The sequence below is a fragment of the Jaculus jaculus genome, chromosome 8 (genome assembly GCF_020740685.1).
Source record: "Jaculus jaculus isolate mJacJac1 chromosome 8, mJacJac1.mat.Y.cur, whole genome shotgun sequence".
Taxonomy (NCBI): domain Eukaryota; kingdom Metazoa; phylum Chordata; class Mammalia; order Rodentia; family Dipodidae; genus Jaculus; species Jaculus jaculus.
In genome coordinates, this window is record NC_059109.1 from 81,899,849 (window position 1) to 81,913,047 (window position 13,199).

The window sequence follows — 13,199 nt, forward strand, 5'->3', positions numbered from 1 at the left end:
GGTTAATTTCCAAAGGTGAAGTACTCATACCTAAAGACATTGTGACTTTATAGATAGCTTCTGTCTTATTTATGCTAATTCTATTGAATGGTCATAACTAGGTTTAATCACTTAGGTTTAAAAGTGATTTAATTTCAATAATGATAACTTTCATTTTCCTGGGATATGTTGGGATAGCTTGCTTAAGCTCTATCAAATTTAAGTCATGGATAAAACATAAAATTGTTTTATGTTAATGAAAATTTCTGTGGTACATAAAATCAATAGCTATTAAGTTTAAGCCAAAATCATTGGTTGCCAAACAATGTTTTTTTCTTTCAAAAAGATTTATCAAGGGTTATATTAGCATTTAGCTAGCTGTTGTTTTTTTTTTAAAGACCAGATTCTGCTATATTGTATGTAAGTCCAGTGCTTATAACAAAATTAACTCTTTTAAGACATATTTCCTACTTTAGGGCATAACCTCATGCTCAAACAATGGTCCTCATCTGAGAGAGAGAGATAAAAAAATTTCAAGCTCTGTGGTTCTGTTTCCAATGTTCTCTGGGTAATTTGTACCAACACAGGTATCTGAATTAATCAAAGATGTTTTCAAACACAGGTGCTAAGACTTTATACTGAGTTAGTCTGTAAATCAATTGGTACTGTTTTCAAGACTGGTATCAGGTTCTGCCTATATTTATAAATATTAGATATTTAAAATATGAGATGGGCCTACTTTCTATACCTAGAGGTATAAGGCTTATGCTGCCATAGTACAACTCAAATTTTAAAGATAGGACAAACTGATTTTTAGAAGCCCTTGTGCCATTCTTTAACTAAATCTATTTCAGTTATCAAATGCGCTCTATGTGTACATACATCCAGGCTGGTGTAACTTCCTTTATGTTAATTACCTGTGTAGAAGCCAAAGCCAATTGGAATCATCAGAGCAAGAGGCACCAATATTTTGGCCTGTGCTCCCAGGTCATGAGACCACTGGAGATGATGGGACACTTCTACACTGGCCCCCTAGTAAGTCACCTGTCTTCCTGAGCAGGGAGGATATGGAGACCCAAACAAAATTGGTGTATAGTCTGAAACAGGAGAGTCACAATTGAGGAGCAATGAGTCCTTCTGACTTCCCAAAGAAGGGAAAACTACTTGGCCAGCATGGCCCTGACTCATCATAACAGACAAAGGACACCAGTAAGCTATGGGGCTACTCCTGTGTCCCTAAAGTCTCTTTGGGGAGCCATTAGTGACCTCCAAAATTAATCCTTAGTTAAATGTGGCTATCTGCATGGTCTTAAATACTCAGAGAGAAATGTATAACCTAAGATACAAAATACCTTACATATATGAATGGCCTATTAAGTAACACAAGAGCTTTCCAAGACGGGAAACAAAAATTAAGACATTTTTTCACCATAGTTTTAATTCTATAATAAAGAAAAACAAATAGAGATGTTCAAAGGGTTATTTTCAAATCTAAAATATGTAAATATGTAAAGTATGTAAAATATGTAAATAATCCGGGAGACCCTGGAACCCTACTGGAAGGGACCTTACCATCTTCATCCTGACCACACCTACCACTGTGAAAACGGATGTAATTGCCACTTGGATTCATCACACCCACCCACATCCAACTGGCAGATCCACTGGCTGAACCTGAGGACTCTCTGCCACAATAGAAATTACTCACTTAGAGAAAAATGTAGATTCCTTAGCTGAGGTTGTATTACAGAATAGATGGGGATTGGATTTATTATTCCTCCAGCAAGGGGGACTATATGTGGCCTTAAGGATAGATTGTTGTTTTTATATCAACCATTCAGGTATAATTAGAGACTCAATAGGACTTTGCATTATTAATTAGATTGGTTGCTTTTGTTAGGAAACGCATTAATACAGTACAGCTTGTGGTTTTAAGATCACAGTATATACCATTAGACTCCACTTACTAATTCAACTGGGATCCAAGATTGGCTCCTCATGGTACAAAGAGAGGGGGGAACGAAGGACTCAGGAACCAGATGGATGCCATGACAGGCTTCAGAGTCCTCAGAAGGCCTAAGTTTCTGTTTCCAAGCAAGAACCAAGTTTTTTTATTTTCTGGTAAGGGTGGGTTTAATACTGGAAACTGATTATGCCATACATTCCTGTAGTCATAGAAAAGTTCAATTCCCCTAGCCTCAGCCCACCAACTTTGCCCGCCAAAATCCTAAGCCAACCACAGGAGTACACTGTTTAAATCAACCAATCATGTACTCATCCCCTTCTTCTATGTTCAAATCCCCATAAAAACCCTACCCTCCCAATATTCAGGGCTCTTGTATGGGTCTACTGAGTTGGTGAAGTCAAGAGACCGAGTTTAAGCCTGAAATAAAGCTCCTTGCTCTTGCATACATGTTTGGTTCTCCTTGGTGGGCACTGGGGGTGCTGAGAACTGGGCATAACAACCAGCTGCTTCATGCTCCTACTGCCACACCCTACCTGCCTCGATAACTGTAACCTCAAACTGTGAGACAAAACCCTATCTTCCTTAACTTGCTTCTAGTCAGGTCACAGCAGTGAGAAAGTAACTAATACACTACCACCAGTAGCAGGTAGTCAGTACCCCTCCAGAAGAGCCCTGTACCTAACTGTTCATAACTGCACCTTAGGGTCAACTTGATCAGATCAGGACTCAAGTAAGAGTTACACCCCTGGGTGGGTCTGTGAAGGATTAATTAGAGAGGAAGATGTCCCAAGGGGCAGTCCTTCGAGTAGCAGCCTACATATAGGAGGTTCTAGGAAAAGGCAGTGCCTTTTGCCTGGCTGTTCTTGCTACTTGCTTGTGTGTGTATCTACCTTATAACTACTATTTTTCATACTCATCAAAGCTCAGACTCTAGCCTGCCTCATGGACTGAACAACTACTGGGTTCTTCAGCCTGCAGACAGCCATTGTCATATGAGCCCGTTTAAGTAAAACTAAGTCCATCTAGTAAGCTCTTTATATGTTCCTTCCATCCGTTCTGTTCCTTAAAGAACCTGACAAAAGATTTTGAGTACTCTATCTAAAATCTGTAATATTTACACAATGTTCTGAGTTGGATTGATGCTGTAGCAGACAGTCTCAGGTTGCTGAGATGACCCTCCAGACCAGACACAGTTATGGAGGAAGGGAATTGATTTGCTTACAGACCCAAGGGAAGTTCCATAATGGGGAAAGAAGTTGGTCCCATCATACAGGACTAAGCAGAGAGAGAGACCAACAAGACACCACAAGCAAGCAAGCACATTTAGGAACTCCAGGCATACCTCCTTCACTTTGCATATGTTTAGACTGAAATTCCAATCCACCCCCACACTTTAGGGCTAGACCCTAGGATCCACCCACAGTGACAGCTCCTTCAGCCAGGTGGCTGCAGATGTAAATTACAATCTTTAATAAACTCCTGAGTATATTGGGGGGGGGGTCATCCATTCAAACTACCACAGATGCTATCACTGGAGATTATGCTTTCAGCCACATAACACTCTGTATTCACAAAACATAAAAAAATCGATAATCATCCTGTGAGGAATTCTGATCTCCTGATCTCTGCAGAACGAACCAGTACTAATTTATTTTGTGATTAAGTCATCTTTTCCAAATACCACACAATATAATTTTCAAGGCAAATTACATTCAAATTTGCAATAGAAAACTCTTCTCTATGCCTCTCCATTCCCAAATCAACACTTTTAATTTCCCTTTGCATTTAATTCTATGCCTTTATTGCTATTTCTTGATTTTTATTATTTTCTTCCAAATGTTCATTAACAACCTCCATATTATAAAAAATACCCCATGTAATACCCTCCCTTCCCCCACTTTCCCCTTTGAAACTCCATTCTCCATCACACCCCCTCCCCATCTCAGTCTCTCTTAATTTTGATATCATCATCTTTTCCTCCTCTTATGATGGTCTTGAACAGGTAGTGTCAGACACTGTGAGGCCATAGATATCCAGGCCATTTTGTGTCTGGAGGGAACATGTTGTATGGGGTCCTACCCTTCCTTTGGCTCTTACATTCTTTTCGCCACCTCTTCAGCATTAGACCCTGAGCCTTGGAAGGTGTGATAGAGATATTGCAGTACTGAGACTGTGGTCATTTCTTTCCATCACCATGACTGAGTTGTCCAAGGTCACTGTCATCTGAAAAGAGAAAATTCTCTACCAAAAGTGGGAGTAGCATTAATATAAGGGTATGAACATTAAGAGAAGTACTTACTGGGCAGTTTGATAAGCATAGTATATACAATTAGCCAGATAGCAGCAGACGTTACACCCCTAGGGCTCATTACTACACCTGTTTTAAGTTTTCAGTATCAGGGATGTATTCCCTCCCATAGAGCGGGCCTCCAGTGCAATTAGAGGACAGTTAGTTTCCCCCATAACAGATGTGCCACTATTGTACCCATTGGCTCATTTGGCCTGGCTGGCCAAATATAAGGCTTGTAGTGTCCACTGTTGAGTATCTTCACTGGTGTTATCCCTTTCTCCCATTGAACTGCATGCAAAATGGCTTCTTCCAGCTTTCTGTCAACTGGTCTACATGGAGGAGGTTATCAACTCAGTTCCAGCAGGATTTCTCAGTGGCCTTGCAGCCCAAGTATATGGAGTCTTCAGCAATAGGGTCTTACCATCTATTCCTGGTGGGAAACCAAGGGCCTCAGCAATGGCCTATGATGTTTTGGGGGCATCAGGGACGTCCCTGGCCAACAACTCACTGGAAGGTATCCCATTGCTGCCATTGAAAATTTTCTAGCAACAATCTATGGCTCCTGAGTGTTCCATTGTCCAAAAAAGTAGGATTCCATATGATTTTTTTATATCCTCTTAGATTTTATTAGCCCTCCCTCCACCTTTCCTTTATTCAATCTCTTCCCCTCACCTCACTTTGGGCCTTTTCACCTCCATTATTCTATTTTTCTACTTACATACATACAATACCATCCTATTAAGAACCCCCCTCCCTTCCTTTATCTTCCCTTTATATCTCTTTTTTAGCTTACTGGCCTCTGCTGCTGAGTTTTTTCCTTCTCACACAGAAGCTCAGTCATTTGTAGCTAGGATCCACATATGACAGAGAACATGTGATGCTTGACTTTCTGGGCCTGGGTTACCTCACTTAGTATAATCCTTTCCAGATCCATCCATTTTCCTGTGAATTTCATAACTTCATTTTTCTTTACTGCTGAGTAGAACCCCATTGTATAAATGTGCCACATCTTCATTATCCATTCATTAATTGAGGGACATCTAGGCTGGTTCCATTTCCCAGCTATTATGAATTGAGTGGCAATAAACATGGTAGAGCATGTTCTTCTAAGGAAATGAGATGAGTCCTTAGGATATATGCCTAGGAGTGCTATAGCTGGGTCATATGGTAGATCAATTTTTAGCTGTCTTAGGAACCTCCACACTGATTTCCACAATGGTTGAACCAGATTGCATTCCTACCAACAGTGCAGAAGGGTTCCTCTTTTCCACATCCTTGCCAGCATTTATGGTCATTTGTTTTCCTGATGGTAGCCAATCTGATAGCAGTGAGATGGAATCTCAATATAGTTTTCATCTGCATTTCCCTGATGACTAGGGATGTAGAACAATTTTTTAGATGTTTATACGCCATCGTATTTCTTCTTTTGAGAACTCTCTATTTAGTTCCATAGCCCATTTTTTAATTGGCGTGTTTGATTTCTTATTATTTAATTTTTTGAGTTCTTTGTATATCCTACATATTAATCCTCTATCAGATGTATAGCTGGCAAAGATTTTTTCCCATTCTGTAGGTTACCTCTTTGCTTTATTCACAGTGTTCTTTGCCATACAAAATCTTTGTAATTTCATGAAAACCAAAAAGCCAAAACAAAACAAAACAAAACAAAAAACCCTAAAGTACCAGGTATGACTTCCCTTCTATGCAGCAAGCCTCAAATCCAGTCAGAAAACTGTTGGTTATTCCCACAATACTCATGCCACTATTGTACCAGTCGGTACACTTTGCTTGGCAGGTTGGTTGTGGAGCATACATGGTCCTCAGCAGGGTAACTGTTCATGACTTCTTCTCAGTAGCCTGCATAACACCTTCTGGCACTGTGAAAGGTACCCAACAAAGAGGAAGCTTCAGTTACAGCTTGATTTCTCTGTGTCCTCAATAGAAGCATGAAGGTATCTCACCACAGGGACTTACCATCTAGTTTGGGTAGGTAACCAAGAGCAATAGAAATAGTCCATATTGTTTCTAGTAGTCTCTGTAGCCTCCCTGACCAACAACTCATAGGGAGATAATTCACCACTGGCACTAAGATTTTTAATTAACAGCCTATGGCTTCTGGGATCAGTTTAAGCTACTCATATAGGATACTTTCATTTAAACTCTTCCCCCCCCCCCAATATAGTGTCTCAGTCTAGCCCAGGCTAATCTAGAATACACTATGTAGTCTCAGGGTGGCCTTGAACTCATGGCGATTTTCCTACCTCTGCCTCCCAAGTGCTAGGATTAAACTCATATGGCACCATGCCCCACTTTAAAATTTTATTTATTTATTAGAGAGGGGTAGGAAGAGAATGGGCACACCAGGGCCTCAAGTCATTGCAAACGAACTCTAGACACATGTGCCATCTTGTGCAGCTTGCTTACATGGGTATTGGAGAATCGAACCTGCATCCCTAGGCTTCTCAGGAAAATGCTTTAGCCACTAAGCAATCTCTCCAGTCCCTGTTTTATTTTATTTCTGTTTTAGTTATCTCACTCTAGCCCAAGGCTGATATAGAACTCTGCAGTCCCAGAGTACTGGCTGGCCTTAAATTCATTGTGATCCTCCTACTTCTGCCTCCTGAGTGATGGGATTAAAGGCATGTGCTCCAGCTTTGATGTTTAGGTTTTGAGTTCTTTGTTCTAGATATTAATCATCTGCCAGATGTACAAATAGCAAAGATTTTCTCCCATTCTCTAGGCTTCTCTTCATTTAAATGGCAGTTTCCTTTGCTGTATGAAAGCTTTTAATTTCACAAGGACTCATTTATCGATTGTTAGCCTTATTTCCTGAGTGATCAGAATCTTATTCAGAAACTTTATTTTATTTTATTTTTTTGGTTTTGCGAGGTAGGGTCTCACTGTACTTCAGACTGACCTGGAATTTACTATGTAGTCTCATAGTGGCCTGAAACTCAAGGCAATCCTCCTACCTCTGTCTCCCAAGTACTGGGATTAAAGGCATATGCCTGGCTATTCAGAAATTCTTTACCTATGTCTATACGTCTTTAAAAATTTTATATATTTATTTGAGGGGGGAGAAAGAGATACAGAGAGAGAATGAGTATGAGTGCACCAAGGAGTCCTACCACTGCAAATGAACTCCAGATGCATACACCCCTTTGTGCATCTGGCTTTATGTAGGAAATGGGGAGTTGAACCTGGGCAATCAGGCTTTGCAAGCAAGTGCCTTTAACTGCTGAGCTATCTCTCCAGCCCTTGGTCAGCTTTTCTATTCCATTGGTCCACATGACTATTTTTGCACTAGTACCATTTTTGTGGGGTTTTTAAATTTTATTTTTATTTATTTGAGAGAGAAAGAGAGGGAGGCAGATATAAATATAGAGAATGGTGCACCAGGGCCTCTAGTTATTGCAAACAAACTCTAGACGCATGTGCCATCTTGCTTATGTGGATACTGGGGATTTGAACCTGGGTCTTTAGGCTTCGCAGGCAAGTGACTTAACTGCTAAGCTATCTCACCAGCCCTTTTAGTTTGTTTCTGTTTTTGCTTTTCACAGTAGGGTCTCAGTGTAGCCCAGGCTGACCTGGAATTTACTATGTAGTCTCAGGGTGGCCTTGAACTCATAGCGATTCTCCTACCTCTGCTTCCTGAGTGCTGGGATTAAAGGTGTGTGCCATCACAGCTGGCTTAGACCACTTTCTTTAATTGACTATTTTTGTACATCTATATAATGTATTTTGAGTGCCAGAATTTTTTTCCAGACTGACCTGGAATTCACTATGTAGTCTCAGAGTGGCCTTGAACTCATGATGCTGCTACCTCACTCAAAAAAGAGGGCAGTTGATTTCTCCCATAACAGACATGCACTATTGCACCTGTTGGCTCATTTGGCCTGGCTGGCCAAATATAAGGCTTGCAGTGTCCACTGTTGAGTATTTTCACTGGTGATTTCTGTCTTTCCCATTGAACTGCATGCAGCGTGGCTTTCCCCAGCTTTCTGTCAGCTGGTCTACATGGAGGAGTTTTTCAGCTCTGCTCCAGCAGGATTTCTCTGTGACCTTGCAGCCCAGGTATGTGGAGTCTTCACTGCTGAGTTAATTCTTTACCACACAAAACCTACTGCCATCGCTGTAGCTCTCTACTGAGGTCCCCTTTACCAACAGTGCTCCTACCTCCACTGCTGTGTTTGCTGCTCATAGGTCATAGCAGTCTATTCTGTTCTCCAGATAAATGTCCTCAGCTGATAGGTGATGCCTTACCCTGAAGGCTACAATTCTCCAGCTGCCACTTCTTTCTTCCCTTTCCTCCATAAAAAAATTACTGCCAATGGCTGACTGATGCAGGGGTACCAGATATGATCAACGCTTTACCACAATTCATCTTCCAGAGCTATGTGCAGGGCTACACTGAGGCTAGATTCCAGTCAAGACCACAATCCTTGTTTAGCTCTTTGCCCTTCTCTGTCCTACTTCCTCTCCCTCACCTCTGTGGAGTTTCCTTCTGAAAGCAATACCCCCTCCCCAAGGAAGCCATGTATACAAGGACTCATACTCTGCTTTTAGGAATCATTACACATCATTAGGCACAAAGCTGGGACATAGGAATCACTTAACAAATCACTACTAAATGAAAAACAAATAAACCAATGAAGTCACAAATAGAAGAACAGAACTAAATATAAGAATAGAACTCCTCTACAAGTACATGCAGGCTGGAAGTGGTGCATGCCTTTGAATCCAGCACTTAGGAGGCAGAGGTAAGAAGATCACCGTGAGTTTAAGGCCAGCCTGGAAAGATAGAGTGAGTTCAGGTCAACTTGGGCTAGAGTGACACCCTATCTCAAAACAAAACAAAACAAAACAAAACAAAACAAAACAAAACAAAACAAAACAAAACAAAACAAAACAAGAAGCAGCAGCAGCAGCAGGGCGTGGTGGCGCACACCTTTAATCCCAACACTTGGGAGGCAGAGGTAAGAGGATTGCCATGAGTTCGAGGCCACCCTGAGACTACATAGTAAATCCCACGTCAGTCTGAATTAGAGTGAGACCTTACTTCAGTGAAGGTGCTTGCCTGCCAAGCCAAAGGACCCAACCCAGGTTCAATTCCCCAGGATCCACATAAGCCAGATGCACAAGGTGGTACATGCATCTGGAGTTTGTTTTCAGTGGCTAGAGGGCCTGGCATGGCCATTCTCTCTCTCTTTCTGCTTCTTTCTCTCTCTCAAATAAATAAATAAAGTTTAAAAAATACAAGCAGAACACCTTAATGAATCTTAAGGAATATTAGTCATCTCCCAAACTCTTGTAATATGTAGTTGTATCATCTTGGTAGAACCATCAAGACATAACCAGTTCTGTATATTCAGGAATGTAATCTTATGGCTGCTTCCAGAAGTGATCTGGCTCATGGAACTGGTAATCTTAAACCTTAATGCTAATTTACTCAGTTACAAAGACAAGTGGGCAAGGCATGGTGGCTCAGGCCTTTAATCCTAGCACTCTGGAGGTTGAAGTAGGAGGATTGCTGTGAGTTCAAGGCCAGCCTATGGTTATAAAGTGAGCTCCAGGTGAGCCTGGGATAGCTGAGACCCTACCTAGAAAAAAAAAAAAAATAAATAAATAAAGACAACTGGGACTTTAAAAAAGTTAAGATCCTCTACTATAAGCTATCCCCTTATAGACATATCTATAACAAAAACCCAGTTGTTGAGTCAACAAAAGCCAGAGGCAAGAACAATCAGTGAGTAAATCCAAGGGCCAGTGGCCTTGACTCTGTGGTTTTGCAAGCCCATAAATATTAAAGATGCCAAAGCCACTGGGCCTGAATCTGTGGTCATAGCCTGACAAAGGTAGGGTTTCACTCTAGCCCAGGCTGACCTGGAATTCACTATGGAGTCTCAGAGTGGCCTTGAACTCATGGTGATTCTCCTACCTCTGCCTCTGTTGGGATTAAAGATGTGCACCACCGCCGGGTGTGGTGGCGCACGCCTTTAATCCCAGCACTTGGGAGGCAGAGGTAGGAGGATCGCTGTGAGTTCGAGGCCACCCTGAGACTCCATAGTGAATTCCAGGTCAGCCTGGGCTAGAGTGAAACCCTACCTTGAAAAACCAAAAAAAAAAAAAAAAAAAAAAAAAAAAAAGATGTGCACCACCATGCCTGGCTTGTCTCAAAGTCACCAAGTTCCTGGAAGTTCCTGGCAGAGCCTATTTCTATATCCCATAACTGCAGTTCTTATCCCTAACACCCTCCTTGAAAGGTCCCACAGGCATTACCCCCACTCTCAGGGGAATAAATTGGATACAGGGATTGAATGACGGGAATTTGCAGGAAGAAGAAAGCAGAACTTCCTCTCTTAGACGGCTGCCCAGGTGGTGATGGCAGCACAGAACCTCATGGGAGGACCCTTGGGTGGAGAATTACAAGTTTTAGTTCTCAGAAAACAACAATATACTAGCTAAGCCTTATGTAAGCCACTAACAAACCAGGTAGAGACCCCTCCCCTTAATCCAAGGCCCTACCTTGCAATAGCTATGCCTCAGATGTCCAAATCCAGAATGGATGACCAAAGTGGGAGGAAGTGATGAGGGTATGTGGAGCAAGGGGGAGACCCATAATGAGCCAAGTTCCCTTTCTCTGAGCTCACCCCTGAATGTATTCCAGGCTCCTCCTCTTCTTCAGTCCTGTTTCTTAGCACTAGCTCTTGTCCACCCCTACCTCCTCCCATGATCCAGCTCTGCCCATCCAGACCAAAAGTGCTTAGAGATCCAACCTTATGCCCTCCCAGGGGCCTGGATTCAGTGGAGAGATCAAGTAGGTGCACTACTCATGTGCATCCATCCCTTTGGGACCCCAGCCAGGCCCAACTCCTGGACATTGTCCTAGGGTTGGGAGCACTAGGGCTGATAATTCAAGCAGTCTTTTCTTTCTTTCTTTTTTTGGTTTGTTTTTCAAGTTAGTATCTTACTCTAGCCCAGGCTGATCTGGAATTCACTCTGAAGTCTCAGGGTGGCCTCAAACTCATGATGATCTTCCTACCTCTGCCTCCTGAGTGCTGGGATTATAGACCAGTGCTCAAGCAGTCTTTTCTATGGCTATCCCAGCCCTACTGCTTCTCCTGCTGGTTAGCTTCTTCACCTTTGACCTGCTCCACAGGTAAATGGCAGTGTCCTGTCAAGGAGGGTATTGTAAGTAGAAGGGCAAGTGACCAATTTCCTTGAGCTGTCACCCTCTCTTCCCACAGGCCATAGGTCCCACCATACCACTTCTCTCAGTGAGCCAGATTCAGGGGCTGGTGAAGGCCCAGGACAGCAAGAAGCTTCACTTTTCCCACTAGGGTGGTCCCAGGACTACTCTACTTCCAAAAGACACGGCTCCTGCTACTTCTGGGCCTGGGGCTGCTCCTGGGAACCTAGGCATGCTTTCTGCCTCCATCCTTGGGCCTAAGGACCTTCCTGAAATACTGAGTGCCTTCCAACAGCACACTGGCCATCCTGCTTCCCTGGGTCTCTTCTCCATCCTGAGCTGGAGGGGTGGGAGTAGAATACCCATTTATTCTCAGCTTGAACCTCAGAGACATCTGGTTCCATAATGCAGACACTGTAATTGAGCTGGGTCTGAAGCTTGAGGCAACAAGAGAAGACAAGTAGAATGGTGGATGCAGCAACCAACTCCAGAGCCTGCAGGTTGAAGGCAGTCATTCAAATCTCCTATGTGGATCTAGAGAATTAGAGAAAACCTGTGGGCTGGGGCTGTAGCTAAATGGTACAGCACTTGCCTGGCATACTTGAGACCCTAGATTCAATTCTCGTCACACACACACCAAAAAAGCTTAATGGAGAATAGAGAAAGACAAGGCTGGAATCAGCCATCAGGGAGGGACAAGGAAGCTGATGGCTTCCTACAAGCATGCATCTGCAGAGCTTGCTAAGCGCCCCCCCCCCAGGAGGAGCCATGGAAAGGGACTCTGGTGAGCCTTACACTTGACAGTGGCTCCCTCTCTTGGCTAGACCCCACCCCGGGCCGGGTCATAATGGGGCTGCTTTGGGGATAGTGGGGTGAGTGAGAGTGGAGGCTCGGATCTGGCTGCCAGGCCAGCCTGGGTGCAGCAGGAAGCATCATGACTTAGGTGTCTCTGCCCAAAGGTAAGTCTTAGGCCCCAGATCAAAGCCCCACCCTGTCCATGTTCATGTCCTCCCACTCCTGCACCCCCACCCGCCCAGAGGAACTGGGCATCTCTGAGGCAGCTCTTGCAGCTAGCCTGGCCCTGTCCACAGGTGCACCAGCCGTGATGCAGCAGCCACGAGTGGAGACAGATAGCATCGGGGCCGGCGAGGGGCCCCAGCGGGCAGTGCCCTGGTCAGCCTGGGTCACCAGGCAGGACTTGGTGCACTGGTGGACATACCACATTCCCCGGAGCTGGACCCAGTGGTGGATCACGTCAGGCTGGCGGCAGCCACTACAGCGTATGCTGTGGGGTCTGGAGGGGATACTCTACCTGCTACTGGCACTAATGCTGTGTCACGCACTCTTCACCACCGGCTCTCACCTGCTGAGCTCCTTGTGGCCTGTGGTGACTGTGGTGTGGAGCCACCTGCTGCCAGCTATCCTGCTGTTAGTGGTCAGTGCCCTGCCTGCTCTGCTCTTCATCGCCTCCTTCCTGCTGCTCTTCTCCATGGTACTGAGCCTCGTGGGCCTCCTCACCTCCATGGCTCATCCAGGCCATCCTCAGAATGTGGACCAATAGAAGGGCAACCCCATCCCACTGCTTGTGTCTGTTGAGTCCTAGCCAAGGACCCCAACCCTTTGGAGAGGGAAGCCAGTGGAACCCTCAACAGGTCCCAGACCCTTAGTCACAAACACAAATTGGGAACTCTAGGCACCTACCTTAAACCTATGCTGGTGTAAGGGGCCAGAGGCTTTGAAAAAAGGAACAGATGGCTTAGCCAGGAGCAGAACTT

At 43.9% G+C, this 13,199-nt stretch overlaps 3 protein-coding genes across 3 annotated transcripts in view; 2 read left to right on the forward strand and 1 right to left on the reverse strand.

Annotated features, from left to right (window-relative positions):
• Window positions 1-5,795: 5,795 nt before the first annotated feature.
• Window positions 5,796-13,199, reverse strand: part of Pced1a (PC-esterase domain containing 1A) — a 28,915-nt gene continuing 21,511 nt past the window's right edge. The window contains exon 7 of the mRNA XM_045157858.1: window positions 5,796-6,112. Within this exon, the coding sequence (XP_045013793.1) occupies window positions 6,072-6,112 (41 nt within the window). The 3' untranslated portion in view covers window positions 5,796-6,071. The remainder of the gene's footprint in view (window positions 6,113-13,199) is intronic.
• Window positions 6,182-11,654, forward strand: C8H20orf141 (chromosome 8 C20orf141 homolog). The gene is given in 4 exon segments (XM_045156014.1): window positions 6,182-6,187; window positions 11,306-11,404; window positions 11,461-11,575; window positions 11,578-11,654. Coding segments are annotated over 4 exon segments (297 nt in total).
• Tmem239 (transmembrane protein 239) lies at window positions 12,503-12,985 on the forward strand. The gene has a single exon (XM_004661466.3). The coding sequence runs from the start codon at window positions 12,530-12,532 to the stop codon at window positions 12,983-12,985; it is 456 nt and encodes a 151-aa protein (XP_004661523.1). The 5' UTR covers window positions 12,503-12,529.